The 25,224-nt window shown below is 35.0% G+C and overlaps 1 protein-coding gene across 3 annotated transcripts in view; it reads left to right on the top strand.

Annotated features, from left to right (window-relative positions):
• The window catches only part of LOC145268769 (uncharacterized), a 319,098-nt gene that overhangs the window by 237,049 nt on the left and 56,825 nt on the right, over window positions 1-25,224 (top strand). For all 3 annotated transcript variants that reach the window (XM_080124371.1, XM_080124370.1, XM_080124369.1), the window contains 2 exons: window positions 3,276-3,308; window positions 11,770-11,866. In XM_080124371.1, coding sequence (XP_079980497.1) covers window positions 3,276-3,308; window positions 11,770-11,866 — 130 coding nt within the window. The remainder of the gene's footprint in view (window positions 1-3,275; window positions 3,309-11,769; window positions 11,867-25,224) is intronic.

Below are 25,224 nucleotides of genomic sequence, written 5' to 3'. Positions count from 1 at the left end.
AGTTTACCGTAGATATTCGGTCGGAGTTTACCGTACGGATTGGCTATTGACCTCATTTCGGAACTATCTCCCCTTTTTTTCTCTGGAATTAATGGCGACTACTCTTTTTTGTCTGTCATTAATGAACTGTTTTCTTTCACCACTTTCAATCCTGGATTATTTATTTGTTTGTTTGTTTGTTTGTTTGTTTGTTTGTTTTTATACATAACAAAAAAGATAAATAAAGTCCATATAAAAGAAAAAAAATCTATTTCTTCTTCCGAATTGAATTTTCTTTTTTTTTTGCCGCCTTTTTGCATGCTCGCTTCTCACTGTTTTGATTAAAGACTCGGGAAAATTCGATAGACGATTAAATTTGCTTACACTCGACTGGATTGGGAACCAGCCGGGTAGCCGTCCATGGTGGTAAATTCCCTTACCCTTCTTTAAGCCGGGTTCACGCATTAACCCTAAGTCTGTGTGCTGGAGTTAAAATTACTGTCGTTCATTTAAACCCGGACCAAGGATGTAACACCACAAAGGGACAATTATGGATCATGTTTTTACTATTCAAGAAATTAAACATTCAAATGGAATTTGACGTATATTTGTTCAGTGACTAATGATATTCCTATTTCAGTCATTTAAATTATTTAGAGTGTAATGAGTTTAGGAATTTATACCCAAATCCTAAATATTATTTCTACTTAAAAATAACACTAATACTATATTATAACAAGTTTCATCGTGAAACCACCACAAACTTCTATATCTATTTATGCTGTATTAGAAACCTAACAACCACTACAAATCATTAAATATTGAATTTTTGCCATTAAAAAAAATTGCAGAATCTGGTAGCTGAATGTCAAATCATTAATAATCTGCTGAAAATATGAAAATAAATAAAAATAAACAAAAATAACTTCTTCCAATTTGGTTTTGTGTTTTTCTTTTCAATAAAGGATGATCGATTTACTAGAACCTTATATTAGAAACTGAGCACCCCATGAAAATCTTTAGATATTGAATTTTTTGCATTTTTGTTTAATTTGATTGTTTGCAGTCGCTAATAATCCGCTCAAAAGATTGATAAAAAAACGAAATTAAAAAGAATGGAACTCTTGCAGAATTTGATCAGAATCCTTTGTATTTTTCGTCAATTATGGTTAGGGCTCAACAGGTAATCACCAGATTAAGCCGAGTGTTGATCAAATGTTGTAAAACTAAATCGACATTTTTTTTTAATATAAAAATGTTTTTTTGTAAAATGTAATTTTTTAATTATTTCCTCGGTGATGGGGGTATTTTTTCTGTTTATTATTTTAATATCTGTTGATAAAAAAAATTTGTAAATTCTCTTGAAAAAAACTTACATCTAACAATTTTACGTTTACTGCCAATTTTCTTTAAAAAACAAAAAAAAATCTAAGTTTTCTTGAAAAAACTTTCACATTACATAATTTACAGTAAAAAAATTCATCTTTTCTTAAAAGAAACTTTTGTTGATAAAAAAAATTACAAAAAAAATAATAAAAGTAAATAAACAATACAAAATGCAACTTTTCTTGAGGAAAATAAATAAATATTCAGTAAATTGACAGTAGGTTTTGTTATTAAATATATTGTATTTCTGTTTTTTAAGGTTGGTTTGTTTTGAAATTTGTGCCTGTTACTTTGCTCGGCTTAATCCGGTGACTGCCAGTCGAGCTCGAACCATAATTGACAAAAATTCCTGTGTTTTTTGTGTTCCATTTAAGCAAACTGAGCCACAGCAACGCGTGGTCGGGTACAGCTATATATATATATATATATATATATATATATATATATATATATATATATATATATATATATATATATGCGTGTGTGTGTGTGTGTATAATCATGGATTACATAATATTTTATTTTATATTTTACTTTTAAAATTGATTTTTAAAGCTGAGCTAAAATTCGTCAATATTTTTCTTTATTTCTAACTAGCGGGGGTACCCGGCGTTGCCTGAGTGTTTGTTTCCGGGACGGGGGGGAGTTTTAAAAAAGGTTATGGTAGGTAAGTAGGAAGGATCAAACCCGGAGTCATGAGTAAAAGTAGGAAAATAAAGTGTGAAAAAAAACCCAAACATCTGCAACGTTAACAGTTCGGCCACCAAGAAAAGTCCATTCCAGTTGTTTAGGAAAAAAAAAAAAAAAAAAAAAACGACTACGGTAGGTCGGCGCGAACGTGAAAATATAATGTGAATTGTCCAGCACGCTAACCACTACGCCACAGAGCACTGCAGCTTAGTTTAGTGATTTTAAATAACTTCACATGAAAGAACTACGAAGCCAAACCGGTGTTCTCTTCTCAACTGTTCCTTGTGAACGATCCCCAAACGGTGTTAAGTGGTGGCAGGGGGAGGAGGAATTTATTAGAGAGAAAATATTTTACCACTTCCATTGATCTTAACCGATTTTGGCCGTGACTTCTCAGCAGAAAAAGTATAGAAATCTAAGATTATCGAGGAATTTGAGAAATAATAAGCCTATAACACACCTCAGATATTGTTCTGCCGTTTGTGCATATTATATTTGCACGAAATATCTTGATTTTTAATCCTATTAATGTCAAAATCAGACGGGAAAAATGAGTTCATTTTATTTATATAGAGAAGAGAAGATTATTGTCAGCGATACAAAGAAAAGGGAGAAAGAGATTTGTCTAGTTTCTTTATTTATCGTTTGCATGAAAAAAGAGAGAGAGAAAATCTGGGGGAAAAACAAAGAAAGGGGAACGGCCATTTAGAAGAAAAAGAAGAAAATGGAGGGGGAAAAGGCGGCGAGAGAAGCGAGACGGATTTCTGTTATGTCGGCGATTTTAGCTGCTGCTGAAGGAAGTGAAATCACAACGCTAAACATTGTCAAACACCGAAAGCTCCATTTGTTTACATAAAGAGCATTGCATTTATTAGTGGAAGTTTGTTACGAGGGCGTTCCAAAAGTAATGGCTTCTATTTTTATTCCATCCTAATGGATCAGAGGGGGATTGCAAATTTCATTATTGTATTAACTGAACTTATGCATTCATGATCTGAAAGTTTCATCTCTCTGTTGCAGATATTGACGGTGTGAAACTCTAAAAAACAACTCCTGTCATGGATGTACGTCAGAAGTAGAAATGCGTCATTGACAAAATCCCTGACAAAAGTGCATGGTGGTGACTAAAAAAATAATTGACCTTTTATAGAAATATCTCTGCTCTACCCCAATTTGTTTACTTCTTATGAAATAAGTAATGTCTGTTATTGTTTTAACAGGGGCCAGATATCAACCACTTTTGTCGGACCTCTGTAAGTATAAATTATCTATATTTTTATAATTTTATCTTTGATTTTATTCATTTGTCTTAATTTTATTTTGTTTGGTTGGGAAACATTTACAGTTTTTTTCATAAATATTTTTGAAAACAGAGTTAGAACTACGTTCTAGTCACTGGAATCTCCTTGTGAGACATTCACAGCTAGAACTCGTCTATTTATCAGCACTGCAAAAAACGTTCCTTTGTTCTCGGTGTGCTAAATATCAAATAGAATTTCCATAAACACAGTTTCTTTCCAAGAACTTCCCATCTGTGGAATACATTACCACAGGACTGCAGATTGCAACATGGTCATCTTCAAATCCAATGTCAACGAATGTTTGTCATAAACCGTTCTCACAAATAATCACATTTTATTCATTTTATTTATTATAATCAACCCTCTCATAATATTTTTCATCATTCCTATTAACAATCTGTCCATCTGATACACCTTTATTCTCAAGTGGTATTTACTCTTTAGTAAATAGATATTTTTGGTGTTGATTGAGTGCCAGGAAAAAAGGATAGAATATGGAATGTTGTCATTTGGCTGTGAGAGCTTGAGGATATGTTGAGCGACAGCTAAGCAACTGTGACATCGTTTTCATTATACAAATAGAAATTTTAAAAAGTCTTTGTAATAGACGTGCAGAAGGGAACGGAAAAGTCATCATACAGTATCTGGTTAAAAAGAAACGATGAGTGTTGGATGGAAAAATACCAATACAAACTCCGGTTGGGGGCAGGGCACTTCAGAGATGCAGTGGAGGAATATGGGCGTGACTACTGAGAAAGCTGAAACTGGTTCTTCCTGATGATCGTGGTACTGGATCCGATTGTGGAACTGTTAGTTGCTGTGCACTGTGAACAATGAATTCATTGTGAACTCATTAATATGAGTAAGGCCAAAAGCAACTTGAGAATATTATATCTGTTAAAAATGAAGCATATTAAAAAAATAATCTTAAATTACAACTAATTAAAAAAAAACTTTATTGTAATCGACTGAAAGAAAAAAATCTAAATTTTGTAGTTTTTATAAAATCTTTTTAAAAGTTTCCTAAAATATTAGTTTCATAAAATTATTACATAATTCAATCAATCAATAAGGGCTCACTCAATGAGGGACCCCTCCCTAGACTTTAGCCATCAAACTCTGTCCCGAGTTATCCGCTACCATGTGGGACACATATGTTGTATCAGGTTGTCCCTCCATCTCGTTTTTGATCTTCCCTTTGGCCTCTTATGTTCACGAGGTGTCCATTCTGTTGTCCTGCTGGACCATCTGTTGTCAGGTTGTTTGGATACATGCCCTGCACATATGTGTTTAGATGTTTTGATGGCAGTATTGATGTCAATAACTTTTGTTTGTTGGCGGATCCAGATGTTTATCTTTCCGTCTTGTAAAGTGATGCCTAGCATTATCCTTTCCATCTTCCTTTGTGCTATAGCCAAGATTTTCACTTTGGCGAGTTGTCAGGCCCATGTTTCACTACCATAGATTATCACAGCTAGTACATATTCATTGAAGATCTTCCCTTTGATTGCCATACTTGCTTTTTGGCTTCTCATGACATTCTCCATTTTTTTCTAAAAGCTGCCCATCCCAATGCTATCCTTCTCTTTATCTCCATCTTTAATAATTATTACATTATTCAATCAATTATTAAATCCAAATGTTAATTAAATATATTTTGGAAAATATAAATCTGTTGCTTAGAACTGATTGCGACTTAATGCCTTTTATATGTTGCGTGAAAGTTCTAAATGACAATCTTCTGGAGGTTGAAAATTTAATTCCCACAACAGGTAAAAATAACTAAGAATGAAATAAAAATAAAAATTACTTAATACTTTTACCTGATTATGGTAGACAAGACATAAATAATTTTCAAGAAAATGCATTAGGAAAAGAAAAAGGTATTAGTAAAAAACATTTATAAGAAAAAAGCATTAGTAAAGCGAGTGAAGTCCCCCGTGAGTGCACAGTGAACGAGGCATAAGAACAATGACTAAGTTCAGCATTTACCCCCACCCCCTCTCATTTAGCCCCAAAAGTCCCCAGGGGACGTCAAATCCTGGTGAAAATTAACAAACGCTGCAGTTTTAGGCCTTAACCTAAATTTGAGTTTTGCACCATGCAAAAATAGAACTGACTAAGTCCATCATTTGCCCCAAAAGTCGCCAAGGCCTTAACATATTTGAGTTCAGCACCATGCAAAACTGCTAAATAGACATACACAGAAAATTTTAGACAAATATGGTAAAATAGTCCCAAAGATGGAGTGTTTTTATTTTTTATTGAGCCTCAAGAGTTATTGCGAAGTACAGACAGACAAAATTATATAAAAATCAGTTAGTTACAACTTTTCAGAAAGTTTTATAAAAATCCAAGACATCAATTTTTTTTAATAAGCACAAAAGTATCAATTTTAACCATTTTAACCCGAAAGGCACTCCTGGGGGTGCAACCGGAGTTTTCCCAGAAAATCCGTCCTGTTACTTTTTTACTCATATCATGTTTAATGTTTGTGCAAAATTGTAAAAAATTCCAAAACGTAATTATTGAGAAAAGTGCAGACAGACGAACGGACGAACAGATGAATGGACAAATGAACAAGGGTGAATTTACAGGTCCATCCTCCTTTTGTCGGGGGACCAAAAACATTTGTAAAAAATCAGTAGTAACAAAATTATTAGATAATAAGCATTCGTTTTGTGTTTGGAGAAATGGAATGTCAGAATCGTTAGATATTTTAATAACAAGCAGACAAGCTTATATTTTAAACACAATTTATTTGTGGGAGAAACATTAAATTATGCACAGACGATATTGAATGTCCACGCAATGTCCGCCATGTTGCTTTTTTTCTCTCGTTCCTCTAATTGGAACTCTTTAGTCTTTTTATGATCTATAAAGGACGATAACTCTTACTTTCTTTATTTAGAGTTATTTTCCCTTTGATCCCTATAATACCTCCCCTTTGAAATATGATGCTTGTAGGATATTTAATGTGGATCTATTTGTAGAGTTGAAGTTGGTTTGCGCTTTCGTCATGTCCTTCGGGTTGAACTTTTTTCTCAGGCATGTTGCTTGAAACACTTTGAAGTAATTCAAATGTGTTCAGTCAAACATTTAATCGAATGATTGTGTTATTTGATTGTCTCTTTGGAAGATATGAGTGACGAAGTTGATTTGCATTTCTGACCCAAATAGATGATTGTACATCCACATCATAAATTACAATACCAGAACGACGTACTATGTGACCTTGTGTCTATTTTTATTTAACATTGCGGCAGTCTTTTAACAAATACAGGTTGTCCTGGTAGGAATTTACATGACTTTGCTCCATTGATGGCGATTGAATTGTTTTTCCCATTGTCCTGTTTTTCCATTGTCCTGTCAAAAGCCTTAAATATATCTAGAGCTACCGCTCTGCCCTCCCCCGTTTTGTCCAGTGAATGGTATATACGTTCAGAGATTACAGTGAGGATGTCTGCTGTGGAACAGGCTTGTCTAAATCCATATTGTTTGTCAGTCAGAAGTTTAGCATCTGTAAGGTGACGGACTAGAGCATGGTTAATTATGGTCTCAAATATTTTGGCGAAAAGTGGGAGGAGGCTAATGGGGTGATAATTTGATGGGTCAGTTCTTTCGCCAGAATTCTTGAATACTGGAACCACAGAAGCAGTTTTCCAACAGCCCGGAAAGCATGATTCATTAAGGCATTTGTTGTAGAGTTTGGAGAGAACTGGAGCTACTTCGGCTGATGTTAGGATGTGATTTTAGAGATCATTTATGGAGATGAAGATGAGAGTTGGGCCCAAGATGGACCCCTGAGGGACTCCAGTATTAATACTGTAAACTTCTGATTATGACCCATCAACCACTTCTTTTATGAACCTATCAGAGAGAAATGATTTAATAACTGAAAAGACTAAACTGTAGCTGGAGATTTTGTCGAGTAGACAATATGACAAGTTGATATGTCAAGAGCAATTGCCCTAGAAACGAAGCCTCCATCGAGAGATTTCCTTTGAGTGATAACTGTTAGCACATCTGCTTGTAGATCTAGCAGAATGGAAACCATATTGCATATCACTAAGAAGGTTATTTTTGCTGAGATGGTTGACTACTTCTCTATTTATTTATTTTTTTTTTTTATTACATTTTCACCCCAAACAAGGCAAATTGCCACTTTGGTGTAGCGGGCTACTATCAGGGGAAACAACTACTGGGGTACTATGTAGGGATTTGGGCAGCAAGATGTTGGTTCACGTTACACTTGAACTTCTGCACGTCAGTACTGTTGGTGAAGCAGGGACCTGGAATGGAATTCCAGAGTCTAGCGGTTCTGTGGAAGAAACTATTGGAGTAAAAAGATCTTTTACATCTAGGGATTTCTACAGTGTGGGGGTGGGATTTAGCAGTGTGTCGAGTTTGTCGAGGGTGCTCACGTCGTGGGGGCACAAATGATTGTAGTTCGTCAGAGCATTCACTACTAAAATACTTGTAGAAAAGGCAGAGGGATGCAACATTTCGTCGATGGGACAGAGGCTGAAGCTTAGATGCCAGTTCAGGGCCTATCAGGTTTGCGACTCTCTTTTGAACCTTGTCAAGGAGCGAGAGACTAGTAGCAGATGCACCAGCCCAGATGTGACAGCAATACTCCATACATGGGCAAATGGTGGCCTTATAGAGGTACAGGATACTTTCGGGTGTTAGTAGTTTTCTAGCACGGTAGAGAGACCCCACCTTTCTTGCAGCGGCCCTGGCAATGCCCTCAATGTAATTGTTCCAACTCATGTTTTCTGTGAACGTTAATCCAAGGAGTTTGAAAGATGTATTCTCATATAAAGAGTCGTTGGCCATTGCTATAGGTGGTAGAGAGGGTTTCTTGTAATTATTGAATGAAACTAGTTTAGTCTTGGCAGCATTGAACATGACCAACCACTTTTGTCCCCATTCCACCACAGATTGGAGGTCTTCCTCTCGTGTTTCGGCCATTTCTTTATTAAGGCATTTGTTGTAGAGTTTGGAGAGAACTGGAGCTACTTCGGCTGAGCACTTTTTTAATAGCACAGCTGGGATAAGATCGGGTCCACATGCTTTTGAAGTGTCAAGGTTTTTTATGATAGCATGCACCTGAGCAGGGGTGGTTTTCAGATCGTCTAGCGTGGCGTCTGTCTGCATAGGAAAGTCAGGTAGGGGGTGGTTGGAAGGGTCCAGTGTGGAGTTTGAGGCAAACCGACTGGCAAGCATGTTAGCCTTGTCGGTTGCTGAGGAGACAACCTCGTGATTGTTGGTTAGTGGGGGAATTGTTGATTGCCCATTATTTACTACACTGTTGTAGATTTTCCAGAAGTCTCGTGTTCCTAGTTTTTGTGCTTCGATGCGCTTTTTAGTGGTTTCCGTAAATTCTCTCTTAGCTGTCGCTATTTCTTTCTTAACGTTATTTCTAGCTTCTATATACTTCAGTCTGTTTGAACTGGACTTATGTCGGTTAAATCTACGGTATGCATGTTGCTTTTGAGCAATGACAGTTGCACAAGTCGACGTAAACCATTGGGGAGAGTGGGGCTTACTATAAAATTTCCGCATGGGAACATGCGCTTCGATTGCAGTTTTGAACCAGTCATTGGTCTCGTTTGCACATTGTTCAGCAAGGAGAGAAAAAATATTTCTCCATGGGGCATCTCTGATTAGTTCCCTGATGGCTTCCCAGTCAGCCTTTTTATAATATCTTGTTGTTTTGAGCACTGGCTCTGCAGTTTTGGCTCTAGGGTTTAGGGCGATTTCAACCATTATCACTGCATGATCTGCGTTCCCGAGTGGGCTGTGGGCCTTCGTTATGCAGTCATCGGGAACTGTGGTCAAAAACAGATCTAGAAGTGATGCGTGTTGTTCTTCCTGGTCAGGGAAACGGGTTGGAAACGTAACAATTTGTGATAGGGAGTGAGATATAGTGAAGCTATGAGTTGTGCTGCCCGCTGCATCTGTGTAAGTAGAGAATCCAAGCCAGTTTTTGTGGTGGACATTAAAGTCACCAAATACATGTATTTGTGCGCTAGTGTCGAGGGTCAGTGCCGTGTCTATGCTGTCAGATACTTTGTTTATTATGGAGCAGTCCTGAGTCGAGGGAGAGCGGTAGAGAAAATAATAGTAGCTAATATTGTGCTGCATGTTTATTCTAAAGCACATAAAGGCTTGATCATCCGTTTCTAGGTTTGTTTCTCTAGTCAGGGGGAGGGTATTACGAATGTAAACTCCAAGTCCGTGCATGTGTCTGTCAGAGTCCTTACGGCAGAGTGGGAGATATCCAGGCATGTTAAAGTGGTTAGAGGGGATGGAGGAGTGTAGGTTAGTCTCACTTAGTGCTAAGATATCCGGGGTATTTGTTAAGAGAAATGCTTCAACATCAGCTAAATTAGTTCTAAGCACACGGATATTTGTGAATGCGACTCCAGCAACTTATTCATGACGCACAGGAGACTTATTGATCTGTATTGAGAGGGAGATGAGCGATCACCTAAATTTTTAAATACTGGACATACTGATGAGGTTTTCCAGGGTGTTGGGAAGAAATTCTTAAGACAATGCTGGTTGAAGCTTTTTTAGCACTATAATAGGAATGCTGTCAGGGCCAGTTGCTTTACTGGAATCAAGGTTTTTGATTAGCTTGGCAACATCACGCACAGATATTTGTATGTCACATATCATGTTTTCAGACACAGGAGGAAATACAGGTGGTTGGCAGCCATGATCACATAGGGTAGAATTAGCTGCAACGTTTTTGGCAAAGAGTTTAACTTTGTCCAATGCTGAGGAGATTACCTCAGGTCCATTGATGATGGTTGGGATGGAGCACACACTTCTTCTATTCAGGATTTATTATTTACCAAAATTGGTGGAAACCAAGCTGCTGCTTGGACTTGACGGACTGAGCATACAACTCTCTCGCATTCTTTATTACCATTTTACAGTGGTTGCTGGCAGTCCTGAAAGCGGCTTTAGTCTCAGTACATCTGTTACATTAGAAGCAATGGAAAAAGTGATTTCTGTGCACAATGGCAGTAACACATTCTGGAGAGAACCATGGCTGGCTGTTAGGTTTTTGCTGGAATTTTTTTGAGGGTATGAAGCGGTCTATACCTACAATTAACCATTCCATTAGGTCTGATACTATGAAGGACAAGTTCTTTTTAAACATGGAACGTAGAGGTAGATCTAATATAAATGTACAAAAGATATCCCAGTCAGCCGTAGAGTATTGATATGCTCTACGATGGAGGGTTATGTCAGAGGATTTTGTTTTTATCTTAACGGATACAACTGAATGGTTGGAAGATTCTCGTTGGGATAGAATGGAAGATGAACATAGCTTAGGGCAAGTTGTGAGTAAAAGGTCTGGGAGACTTGCATACTGACCATCAGTGTCAGGCACACGGGTTCATAAACAATCTGGAGTGAGGTCATAAGCAATGGAGAAATCGTGACAGAACCTCCCCTCGTCATCTGTCTCACTTCAGTGGGCTAACCATTCCACATTGTGAAAATTGAAGTCTCCACAGACGTGAATGTTAGCTGAAGGATGAGCAGACAGGATGTGGTCAATTTTCCGAGTGAAACTGTAGAGACATTGGAAAATCGAGATTACTTTATTACAAGTGAAAACATCTGGAATTATGAATGATATATTTGGATTATTTGAACTTATTTGTTCTTATCTTGAGTGTTATGTTCACACATGTTGCGATCCTGTCTCTGTTTTATCGTTATTTTCATGGCAAGTGCTCGTCTGAGCTCCAATCTATGGTTCCCCCCTCACCAAACATAAAACAAATGCTTAAATCTAAACGTAGATTCCATGAACAAAGTTTCTTTCTTAGAACTACACACCTGTGGAATTCTCTTCTGTTTACCTGCTTTCCAGCTGACCGTTTTCAAGTCCAACATAAACAAATTCTTGATAAGCCATTCCCCTTAAATCATCCAATTTACCAAATTTACACTTCTAACGATTACTATGATATTGTCCTTTTGACTATTGTACACTCTTTAACCCTTGTCCTTGAGCCGCTTCTGGGTCTTCATAAATGGTGATTCCCTTGTAAAAAAAAAAAAAAAAAACTCAGTTGATATATCTTGTTGATCTCGAAAATCATTCTGTCAAATTTTGTAATCTTTCAGTCAAACTCGGCAATTTGTATGGAATTTTGGACAAAACCTTTCATTTAATCCATGGTAGTATCATGGTCTCTGTCCATTAGGCATTACTAGATAGAAGTCTTACGTAATTGTATTTTAGTATCGCTTGCACTGAGAATTGAACCTTCAACTTCCAGAAGAATGTAACTGTACAACCGAACTTATCCATTTCGCCATGTGTCTTTAATCAGAGAATTTTTTTTGCTTTCTGTATTTGGATTCTTTTGCTATTTTTCAGCGACAGAATGTTGTTGAAAGGGAAAGACAATAAGTTGTATGAAGGCCGTAAAAAGGAGAACCGAATTACGGATGCTCAAAAGGCTGCTTCAGAAGAGGTTTGTAACGTTTTGTAACGTCTGTAACGCTTGTAACGCTTGTAACGTTCAAATTCATTTAAGAATTATCACCTTCTCACACATATATTTAGTATATAACATTAAACTATTAATAGTTAAGCGTTTATTAAATTTATTTTATGAATTTCTAGGGAGGTAATTAAAGATTGAGCACTGTAATATTAATATCTTTTCTACTTTTTGCATCTTAGAGATAATTGATTGTAACTAGCGACTTCTTTTTATCTTTGCAAAGTGTTCCTTGCACAAACATTATGTTTTAGACAATAATGAAGACAACGAAAGGAAGTAGTAGAAGAGGACAAGAGAGAAACGGGTTAGTAAGTGTTCTTGTGTAAAGAAGATAGAATTAATATCATGCCGGCTGGTTGAAGAAGAGAACAGTTCAGTTCCGTTTACACGTGTTTATAGGTAGTAGCTGCTGGTAAGAAGGAAGCTGGTTAAAAGAGAAAGAAAGGGCAAAGTGTTCAGTGTATTAATATGTTGGCGTGCGTGAGTGTGAGTTGTATGTTCTTTAGCATGACAAAAAAAGTTTGTGTGGGTACAACACGTGGAAATAAATGGTAGTTGGAAGAGAGCCAGTGTTAGCTCGTTGTACTCACATTCAGCCGAAGGTGTTTGCTGTTGGGCAGACCAGCAAGAAAAAGGATTAATGGTTTCAGATTTCGCCTTTTCTATACTCTGTCACGTGATAGAGAGCTGACTTGTGATTGGACAAGCCAGGGAGAAAATGGATTTCAAATCTCGAAGTTGTGAGAAGTAGTCTCTGCCTGTGATGTAGCGGGTGTCGGCTGCTACAATGTATTTCGCTTTAGTTTCTTGCATAAAATATATTTAAAACGAAGACTTTTTCTCGATAAAATCCTTAAAATGAAAAATCTTCAGAAGAGATTTATAACGTGAAAATTAATTTTAAAATTATAACTCTCTCACACACATTTGGCCTTGGATGAGAACAGAGGTATAATATATTGTCGCTTAGCAGTGTCTTTTAAAACTGAAGCGATTTATTCTAGCAACTTATGGTAACTTTCTTCACTTAAATTAAATAAAATAATACACACACACATAATATAATTATATTCAAATAAATTCATATTGTCTAATATAAGATAATTAAGGTTAATTCGTATTATTGAAGATGAATGTTTATCACCGTATTTATTCACACCGTCCAAAGTACTTAATCCTATTAGAAATTTATTCAATTCTGTTGCAAGTTAAAAATAATTATACTTACTAAATCAAGGCAGTTTTTATTCATTAATATATCATTTTCCCTATCTATACTGTATTTATGGAATCTTTTAATTATAAAATATTTTAACCAGGTTTCTTAATAATAAAATTCCTTTAAATCAATTATTTGTTTGTTAATTTTATATGTGTTAAGCTATTCAATTACTTATAAACTACTTGTTTATATTTTTATTATATATTTTCATTAGATCCTTCTATTTTACACTTTACCTTCTTACTCATTGCTTCCTAAATAAAAAATTAATATATATATATATATAAATTATTAATTTGCTTTGAGCGACCTAATCTGGTTTTAAATGAGAGAGTACATACTTAGTTTTATGCAAACAACTTTGGACTACTTCATGGCTTTAATTTATAAAATTTTCCTTTGATATGATATGATTCTAACGTGCAATGGTTGCAACGTCTGGATTTAATTGGTGTACATTTTCATGCACTTTCTAATGTTGACTTTTAATGCATCTAAAACCAAGATCCTAACTTTGCATCATCAACGCTCTGTTCCTCATCTAGCGTCAATTGACATGGATGGCTCTCGTCCAACATAAACAAATTCCTGATTAATCACCCCCTTAAGTAAGACGCTTTATCAAATCTCCAATACCAACTGTTACTACGATATTATCCCATTGATTATTGTACACAAAATAACCCTTATCCCCGAGTGGCTTACGGGCCTTGATAAGTGGTGATCCCCATGTAAAAAAGAAAAATATTGACTATTTTAATTTATACTCTGTATTATTTCTATGTAGGTCCCTTATGCATTTAGCTAATTACGAGTAACCTTCCCAACCACTGATAGTCATAAGAGAGTTCTTCCTTCAAACTCCTCGACTTGATATTCACAGGCATAATGAGCTGGATATACATACATTGTGAAGGCTGCTGCAAAGAAGTTGGGTTCCCTGTATTGATTCCTCACACCTATCCCTTATCTCTATAAAGCCACCTTTATAGAGATATGCTTGGAATACATCTGAGTTGGTGCATCTACAGCTAATCTCTCTCTCTCTCTCTTGGACAGGATCCAAAGAAGAATCTCCAATCTAATTATTATCACTTTATCAATTATGCATCAACCACTGTCCCATCGCTACAATGTTGCATCTCTGTGCCTGTTTTACAAGTATTTTAATAGAAAGTGGTCTGATGAACTCGTTGTACTTGTTCCCCTTCGACGTACATACCCCTGATAAACGCACTTTGCAGCAAAATCACACCCCTTCACTGTAAAGATTAAAAAAACCTACTCTGATAGTTTCTTTCCTTGGACAGTTAGACTTTGGAATGCCCTCCCTGTTACTTGCTTCCTTGGCTGTAATGACATGCAGAACTTTAAATATAACATAAACCAACATCTTGTTAATCTTTTCTAGGCATGGTTACAAATAGTAGCCTCTTAGTTATGATGTGCCTAGTTTGGAGTGAACATGATTTCAAAAAATGATATTTGATTCTGGTTAACAATTTCTTCCTTTTATCCTTACAATATATTCTTTGAACATTGTGTATGACACTTTAGTTTATTTCATAAAATACATTTTCTGGCTCGGAATATTAGTAAAATGGAGACTTGTTTTTTGATAATCCCCTAAAAGGAAATCTTATTTACGTCATTAGTCATTGATCTATTCTTTAGCTATCAGATAAAAGCTTATATTTGTCTTAAATAAATATTAGCATATTAATTTCTTACAATTATTTAATATTATACTAACATATACTTTAAACGTTCTGATGTTAGAAACGGCTTTTTGTGTCCATCTTGTATGTAGTAGAAACTGATTAATTCATATGCATATATTATATATAAAAATATTAACACTTTCTAGTAGGTAAGCGGAATACTTTTATAAAAAAATGTGATTTTCCAGAATAGCTAATTGCAAAAAACGGGTAAAAAAATGCAACAGATATTATTCTTTCAGTTACCTGGATAAGTTTTTGAGTTTTAACTTATTTTAAAGTGCTTATTTACTTTTAGATAAAGGTAGTATAAAGCTGTCGAGTCAGAACGAAAACAAGCTTCAATAATCGCTCAAAAATCGAAAATTAAACAAGACACTAATTTTCTAATAGAAAAAAAAACCTGGACTGGATTCTTGGCAGCATTTGAACATTCTCAGCTCCGACCCGTTCAGTCCGGTTCGCCATAACTCAACTGCCAACATCTTCACTGCAGGCTTTATATTCTCTCATTGATATGCAAATTAAGATGCGATCGAACCTGATCATTTGTCGCCTTTTCGTGTCCTATTGGTCAGGTTTCGAGTTCTGAGCGTCGCACATGCCATCCTTGGCAGCTTGCCTCCGTGACTGCAGTCACACTCCTCATTAATCTCATGGATCACAAACAGGGCAGGGAGGTAGTGTCTGTCTTTGTCGGGTACTCCTTAGCAGAAGTGGGGCTTTTTCGGGAAAATTTGCTACCACTTCTGTCTCGTGCAACTCATCTGACTTAGTCTTATCATCATCATATCTTAACCTCTCAAACCACAACTAGCATACACTACTCGGCTGGATGCGGCTAGCCCACGATACACCACCAGATGTAACTGACCCACAATACTTGGCTAGACACAGCTAGCTCATGATAACCGGCTAGACACACAGAATCTAATTTTTAAATTTCTCATTTAAAAACAACTTTTTATATACAAGTCGACTGAATCGTATTGTAAGTTCTTTTAACAGTGACATTTTTTTTCAAAAACAAAAACAAATCCCACTCAAATTATACTTTCATTAAAATAACTCTTTCATTTAAAAATGACACCTTTTTTTTCTTTTCAAATACAACCGAATTTCAGAGTTTGGCTCTCAAATTGCCATTCAAATTTCTTTAAAATGACAAATTTTAAAAGTATGAGTTGCATGTGCATATAAAAAATTCTCCACAGCTTGACAAATTATCACAAAGTCCGAGCTTCAAATGTGTATTTAACATAGCGTCAAATTTTAACAAAATCCGGCTTTTGAATACATATATAAATTATCCATAGCCTGATGAATTTTCACGGTGACTTTCGAATGCACGCCTACCATTCAACCAAATTGTATTCCAAGACGTTCATTTTACGACGACAATTAAATAAAGGAAAACCCAACGAATCCCACAAACAAACAAAAAGACAAAAAGTCCGACTCACTTCATCATATCTCCAACCTTCGCAGTTTGACACAACTCATTAAATTCTCCCTTTGACAAAGCTTTCAATTTTCAATGCGATTTTTAATTTTCCAGGTTCAATGCGAATCATTTAAAATTTCTCATTTTCATCTTGGCCGCATTGACTTCATATTTAAAGCCGAAATAGCTTCTAATAAAACAAAACTTGGACTTGATTCTGTGCAGCATTCAAACATTCTCAGCTCCGATCCGTTCAGTCCTGTTCTCCATCACTCAACTCCCGACATCTTCACTGCCGGCCTTATATTCCCTCATTCCAGTGTCTAGCCCCAGATATGCAAATCAAGACGTGATCGAACATGATCATTTGTCGCGTTGTCATTTGGCCAGATTTCGAGTTCTGAGTATCGCATATGTCATTGGCAGCCTACCTCCATGACTGCAGTTACAAATGTACATTCAATAAATGTCTCCAATCGTGCGAAAATTTATGTTCTGCTAGTATTTCGATTAATTTACGATTTTTGAGGGAATTTCAAACCACCATTTTGTTTTTGAACATGACCACCATTTTGTTTTCGAACATGACCACCATTTTGTTTTCGAACATGACCACCATTTTGTTTTCGAACATGACCACCATTTTGTTTTTGAACATGACCACCATTTTGTTTTCGAACATGACCACCATTTTGTTTTTGAACATGACCACCATTTTGTTTTTGAACATGACCACCATTTTGTTTTCGAACATGACCACCATTTTGTTTTCGAACATGACCACCATTTTGTTTTCGAACATGACCACCATTTTGTTTTTGAACATAACCACCATTTTGTTTTCGAATATGATCACCATTTTGTTTTTGAACATAACAACCATTTTGTTTTCGAATATGACCACCATTTTGTTTTCGAACATGACCACCATTTTGTTTTCGAACATGACCACCATTTTGTTTTCGAATATGACCACCATTTTGTTTTCGAACATGACCACCATTTTGTTTTCGAACATGACCACCATTTTGTTTTTGAACATGACTACAATTTTGTTTTCGAACATGACCACCATTTTGTTTTCGAACATGACCACCATTTTGTTTTCGAACATGACCACCATTTTGTTTTCGAACATGACTACCATTTTGTTTTCGAACATGACCACCATTTTGTTTTCGAACATGACCACCATTTTGTTTTCGAACATGACCACCATTTTGTTTTCGAACATGACTACCATTTTGTTTTTGAACATGACTACCATTTTGTTTTTGAACATGACTACCATTTTGTTTTTGAACATGACCACCATTTTGTTTTTGAACATGACTACCATTTTGTTTTTGAACATGACTACCATTTTGTTTTTGAACATGACCACCATTTTGTTTTATAACATAACCACCATTTTGTTTTTGAACATAACCACCATTTTGTTTTTGAACATGACTACCATTTTGTTTTCGAACATGACAACCATTTTGTTTTCGAACATGACCACCATTTTGTTTTTGAACATGACCACCATTTTGTTTTTGAACATGACTACCATTTTGTTTTTGAACATGACTACAATTTTGTTTTTGAACATGACCACCATTTTGTTTTTGAACATGACCACCATTTTGTTTTCGAACATGACCACCATTTTGTTTTCGAACATGACCACCATTTTGTTTTTGAACATAACCACCATTTTGTTTTTGAACATGACTACCATTTTGTTTTCGAACATGACCACCATTTTGTTTTCGAACATGACCACCATTTTGTTTTTTAACATGACTACCATTTTGTTTTTGAACATGACTACCATTTTGTTTTCGAACATGACTACCATTTTGTTTTCGAACATGACCACCATTTTGTTTTTGAACATGACCACACTTTTGTTTTCGAACATGACAACCATTTTGTTTTCGAACATGACCACCATTTTGTTTTTGAACATAACCACCATTTTGTTTTTGAACATGACTACCATTTTATTTTCGAACATGACCACCATTTTGTTTTTGAACATGACCACCATTTTGTTTTCGAACATGACTACCATTTTGTTTTTGAACATGACTACCATTTTGTTTTTGAACATGACTACCATTTTGTTTTTGAACATGACCACCATTTTGTTTTTGAACATGACTACCATTTTGTTTTCGAACATGACTACCATTTTGTTTTCGAACATGACCACCATTTTGTTTTCGAACATGACCACCATTTTGTTTTTGAACATGACCACCAGTTTGTTTTTGAACATAACCACCATTTTGTTTTTGAACATGACTACCATTTTGTTTTCGAACATGACCACCATTTTGTTTTTGAACATGACCACCATTTTGTTTTTGAACATGACTACCATTTTGTTTTCGAACATTACCACCATTTTGTTTTTGAACATGACCACCATTTTGTTTTTGAACATAACTACCATTTTGTTTTTGAACATGACTACCATTTTGTTTTCGAACATGACTACCATTTTGTTTTCGAACATGACCACCATTTTGTTTTTGAACATGACCACCATTTTGTTTTTGAACATGACCACCATTTTGTTTTTGAACATGACTACGATTTTGTTTTCGAACATGACTACCATTTTGTTTTCGAACATGACTACCATTTTGTTTTTGAACATGACCACCATTTTGTTTTCGAAACTGACCACCATTTTGTTTTTGAACATGACTACCATTTCGTTTTCGAACATGACTGCCATTTTGTTTTTGAACATGACCACCATTTTGTTTTCGAACATGACTACCATTTTGTTTTTGAACATGACCACCATTTTGTTTTCGAACATGACCACCATTTTGTTTTCGAACATGACCACCATTTTGTTTTTGAACATGACCACCATTTTGTTTTCGAACATGACCACCATTTTGTTTTCGAACATGACCACCATTTTGTTTTCGAACATGACTACCATTTTGTTTTTGAACATGACTACCATTTCGTTTTCGAACATGACTACCATTTTGTTTTTGAACATGACCACCATTTTGTTTTCGAACATGACTACCATTTTGTTTTTGAACATGACCACCATTTTGTTTTTGAACATGACTACCATTTTGTTTTCGAACATGACCACCATTTTGTTTTTGAACATGACCACCAGTTTGTTTTTGAACATAACCACCATTTTGTTTTTGAACATGACTACCATTTTGTTTTCGAACATGACCACCATTTTGTTTTTGAACATGACCACCATTTTGTTTTTGAACATGACTACCATTTTGTTTTCGAACATGACCACCATTTTGTTTTTGAACATGACCACCATTTTGTTTTTGAACATAACAACCATTTTGTTTTTGAACATGACTACCATTTTGTTTTCGAACATGACCACCATTTTGTTTTTGAACATGACCACCATTTTGTTTTCGAACATAACCACCATTTTGTTTTTGAACATGACTACCATTTTGTTTTCGAACATGACTACCATTTTGTTTTCGAACATGACCACCATTTTGTTTTCGAACATGACCACCATTTTGTTTTTGAACATGACCACCAGTTTGTTTTTGAACATAACCATCATTTTGTTTTTGAACATGAGCACCATTTTGTTTTTGAACATAACCACCATTTTGTTTTCGAACATGACTACCATTTTGTTTTCGAACATGACTACCATTTTGTTTTTGAACATGACCACCATTTTGTTTTCGAACATGACCACCATTTTGTTTTTGAACATGACCACCAGTTTGTTTTTGAACATAACCACCATTTTGTTTTTGAACATGACTACCATTTTGTTTTCGAACATGACCACCATTTTGTTTTTGAACATGACCACCATTTTGTTTTCGAACATGACCACCATTTTGTTTTTGAACATGACCACCAGTTTGTTTTTGAACATGACCACCATTTTGTTTTTGAACATGACCACCATTTTGTTTTTGAACATGACCACCATTTTGTTTTCGAACATGACTACCATTTTGTTTTCGAACATGACCACCATTTTGTTTTTGAACATGACTAGCATTTTGTTTTCGAACCTGACCACCATTTTGTTTTTGAACATGACTACCATTTTGTTTTTGAACATGACTAGCATTTTGTTTTCGAACCTGACCACCATTTTGTTTTTGAACATGACCACCATTTTGTTTTTGAACATGACTAGCATTTTGTTTTTGAACATGACTACCATTTTGTTTTCGAACATGACCACCATTTTGTTTTCGAACATGACCACCATTTTGTTTTTGAACATGACTACCATTTTGTTTTCGAACATGACTACCATTTTGTTTTTGAACATGACCACCATTTTGTTTTTGAACATGACCACCATTTTGTTTTTGAACATGACTACCATTTTGTTTTTGAACATGACTACCATTTTGTTTTCGAACATGACCACCATTTTGTTTTCGAACATGACCACCATTTTGTTTTTGAACATGACTACCATTTTGTTTTCGAACATGACTACCATTTTGTTTTTGAACATGACCACCATTTTGTTTTCGAACATGACTACCATTTTGTTTTTGAACATGACCACCATTTTGTTTTCGAACATGACCACCATTTTGTTTTCGAACATGACCACCATTTTGTTTTCGAACATGACTACCATTTTGTTTTTGAACATGACTACCATTTCGTTTTCGAACATGACTACCATTTTGTTTTTGAACATGACCACCATTTTGTTTTCGAACATGACTACCATTTTGTTTTTGAACATGACCACCATTTTGTTTTTGAACATGACTACCATTTTGTTTTCGAACATGACCACCATTTTGTTTTTGAACATGACCACCAGTTTGTTTTTGAACATAACCACCATTTTGTTTTTGAACATGACTACCATTTTGTTTTCGAACATGACCACCATTTTGTTTTTGAACATGACCACCATTTTGTTTTTGAACATGACTACCATTTTGTTTTCGAACATGACCACCATTTTGTTTTTGAACATGACCACCATTTTGTTTTTGAACATAACAACCATTTTGTTTTTGAACATGACTACCATTTTGTTTTCGAACATGACCACCATTTTGTTTTTGAACATGACCACCATTTTGTTTTCGAACATAACCACCATTTTGTTTTTGAACATGACTACCATTTTGTTTTCGAACATGACTACCATTTTGTTTTCGAACATGACCACCATTTTGTTTTCGAACATGACCACCATTTTGTTTTTGAACATGACCACCAGTTTGTTTTTGAACATAACCATCATTTTGTTTTTGAACATGAGCACCATTTTGTTTTTGAACATAACCACCATTTTGTTTTCGAACATGACTACCATTTTGTTTTCGAACATGACTACCATTTTGTTTTTGAACATGACCACCATTTTGTTTTCGAACATGACCACCATTTTGTTTTTGAACATGACCACCAGTTTGTTTTTGAACATAACCACCATTTTGTTTTTGAACATGACTACCATTTTGTTTTCGAACATGACCACCATTTTGTTTTTGAACATGACCACCATTTTGTTTTCGAACATGACCACCATTTTGTTTTTGAACATGACCACCAGTTTGTTTTTGAACATGACCACAATTTTGTTTTTGAACATGACCACCATTTTGTTTTTGAACATGACCACCATTTTGTTTTCGAACATGACTACAATTTTGTTTTCGAACATGACCACCATTTTGTTTTTGAACATGACTAGCATTTTGTTTTCGAACCTGACTACCATTTTGTTTTTGAACATGACTACCATTTTGTTTTTGAACATGACTAGCATTTTGTTTTCGAACCTGACCACCATTTTGTTTTTGAACATGACCACCATTTTGTTTTTGAACATGACTAGCATTTTGTTTTTGAACATGACTACCATTTTGTTTTCGAACATGACCACCATTTTGTTTTCGAACATGACCACCATTTTGTTTTTGAACATGACTACCATTTTGTTTTCGAACATGACTACCATTTTGTTTTTGAACATGACCACCATTTTGTTTTTGAACATGACCACCATTTTGTTTTTGAACATGACTACCATTTTGTTTTTGAACATGACTACCATTTTGTTTTCGAACATGACCACCATTTTGTTTTCGAACATGACCACCATTTTGTTTTTGAACATGACTACCATTTTTTTTTCGAACATGACTACCATTTTGTTTTTGAACATGACCACCATTTTGTTTTCGAACATGACTACCATTTTGTTTTTGAACATGACCACCATTTTGTTTTCGAACATGACCACCATTTTGTTTTTGAACATGACCACCATTTTGTTTTTGAACATAACCACCATTTTGTTTTTGAACATGACTACCATTTTGTTTTCGAACATGACCACCATTTTGTTTTTGAACATGACCACCATTTTGTTTTTGAACATGACTACCATTTTGTTTTCGAACATGACCACCATTTTGTTTTTGAACATGATCACCATTTTGTTTTTGAACATGATCACCATTTTGTTTTTGAACATAACCACCATTTTGTTTTTGAACATGACCACCATTTTGTTTTTGAACATTATCACCATTTTGTTTTTGAACATAACCACCATTTTGTTTTTGAACATGACCACCATTTTGTTTTCGAACATGACTACCATTTTGTTTTCGAACATGACTACCATTTTGTTTTCTAACATGACTACCATTTTGTTTTCGAACATGACTACCATTTTGTTTTCGAACATGACTACAAGTTTGTTTTTGAACCTGACCACCATTTTGTTTTCGAACATAACCACCATTTTGTTTTCGAACATGACCACCATTTTGTTTTCGAACATGACTACCATTTTGTTTTCGAACATGACTACCATTTTGTTTTCGAACCTGACCACCATTTTGTTTTTGAACATGACCACCATTTTGTTTTTGAACATGACCACCATTTTGTTTTTGAACATGACTACCATTTTGTTTTTGAACATGACTACCATTTTGTTTTCGAACATGACCACCATTTTGTTTTTGAACATGACTACCATTTTGTTTTTGAACATAACTACCATTTTGTTTTTGAACATGACCACCATTTTGTTTTTGAACATGACTACCATTTTGTTTTTGAATATGACCACCATTTTGTTTTTGAACATGACCACCATTTTGTTTTTGAACATGACCACCATTTTGTTTTCGAACATGACCACCATTTTGTTTTTGAACCTGACTACCATTTTGTTTTTGAACATGACTACCATTTTGTTTTTGAACATGACCACCATTTTGTTTTTGAACATGACCACCATTTTGTTTTCGAACATGACTACCATTTTGGTTTTTGAACATGACTACCATTTTGTTTTCGAACATGACCACCATTTTGTTTTTGAACATGACCACCATTTTGTTTTTGAACATAACCACCATTTTGTTTTTGAACATGACCACCATTTTGTTTTTGAACATAACCACCATTTTCTTTTTGAACATTACCACCATTTTGTTTTTGAACATAACCACCATTTTGTTTTTGAACATGACCACCATTTTGTTTTTGAACATGACTACCATTTTGTTTTTAACATGACTACCATTTTGTTTTCGAACATGACCACCATTTTGTTTTTGAACATGACCACCATTTTGTTTTTGAACATGACCACCATTTTGTGTTTGAACATGACCACCATTTTGTTTTTGAACATAACCACCATTTTGTGTTTGAACATGACCACCATTTTGTTTTTGAACATGACTACCATTTTGTTTTCGAACATGACTACCATTTTGTTTTTGGACATGACCACCATTTTGTTTTTGAACATGACCACCATTTTGTTTTTGAACATGACCACCATTTTGTTTTTGAACATGATCACCATTTTGTTTTTGAACATGACTACCATTTTGTTTTTGAACATGATCACCATTTTGTTTTTGAACATAACCACCATTTTGTTTTTGAACATGACCACCATTTTGTTTTTGAACATGATCACCATTTTGTTTTTGAACATAACCACCATTTTGTTTTTGAACATGACCACCATTTTGTTTTCGAACATGACTACCATTTTGTTTTCGAACATGACTACCATTTTGTTTTCTAACATGACTACCATTTTGTTTTCGAACATGACTTCCATTTTGTTTTCGAACATGACTACCAGTTTGTTTTTGAACCTGACCACCATTTTGTTTTCGAACATAACCACCATTTTGTTTTCGAACATGACCACCATTTTGTTTTCGAACATGACTACCATTTTGTTTTCGAACATGACTACCATTTTGTTTTCGAACCTGACCACCATTTTGTTTTTGAACATGACCACCATTTTGTTTTTGAACATGACCACCATTTTGTTTTTGAACATGACTACCATTTTGTTTTTGAACATGACCACCATTTTGTTTTTGAACATGACCACCATTTTGTTTTTGAACATGACCACCATTTTGTTTTTGAACATGACTACCATTTTGTTTTCGAACATGACCACCATTTTGTTTTTGAACATGATCACCATTTTGTTTTTGAACATGACTACCATTTTGTTTTCGAACATGACCACCATTTTGTTTTTGAACATGACTACCATTTTGTTTTCGAAACTGACCACCATTTTGTTTCTGAACATGACCACCATTTTGTTTTTGAACATGACCACCATTTTGTTTTTGAACATGACTACCATTTTGTTTTCGAACAAGACCACCATTTTGTTTTTGAACATGATCACCATTTTGTTTTTGAATATAACCACCATTTTGTTTTTGAACATGACCACCATTTTGTTTTTGAACATGACCACCATTTTGTTTTCGAACATGACCACCATTTTGTTTTTGAACATGACTACCATTTTGTTTTTGAACATGACTACCATTTTGTTTTTAAACATGACCACCATTTTGTTTTTGAACATGACTACCATTTTGTTTTTGAACATGACCACCATTTTGTTTTCGAACAT

This window comes from Euprymna scolopes, chromosome 44, assembly GCF_053919585.1.
Source record: "Euprymna scolopes isolate OS-2025 chromosome 44, ASM5391958v1, whole genome shotgun sequence".
Lineage (NCBI taxonomy): Eukaryota > Metazoa > Mollusca > Cephalopoda > Sepiida > Sepiolidae > Euprymna > Euprymna scolopes.
This window is presented reverse-complemented; position numbering and strand designations above follow the sequence as displayed.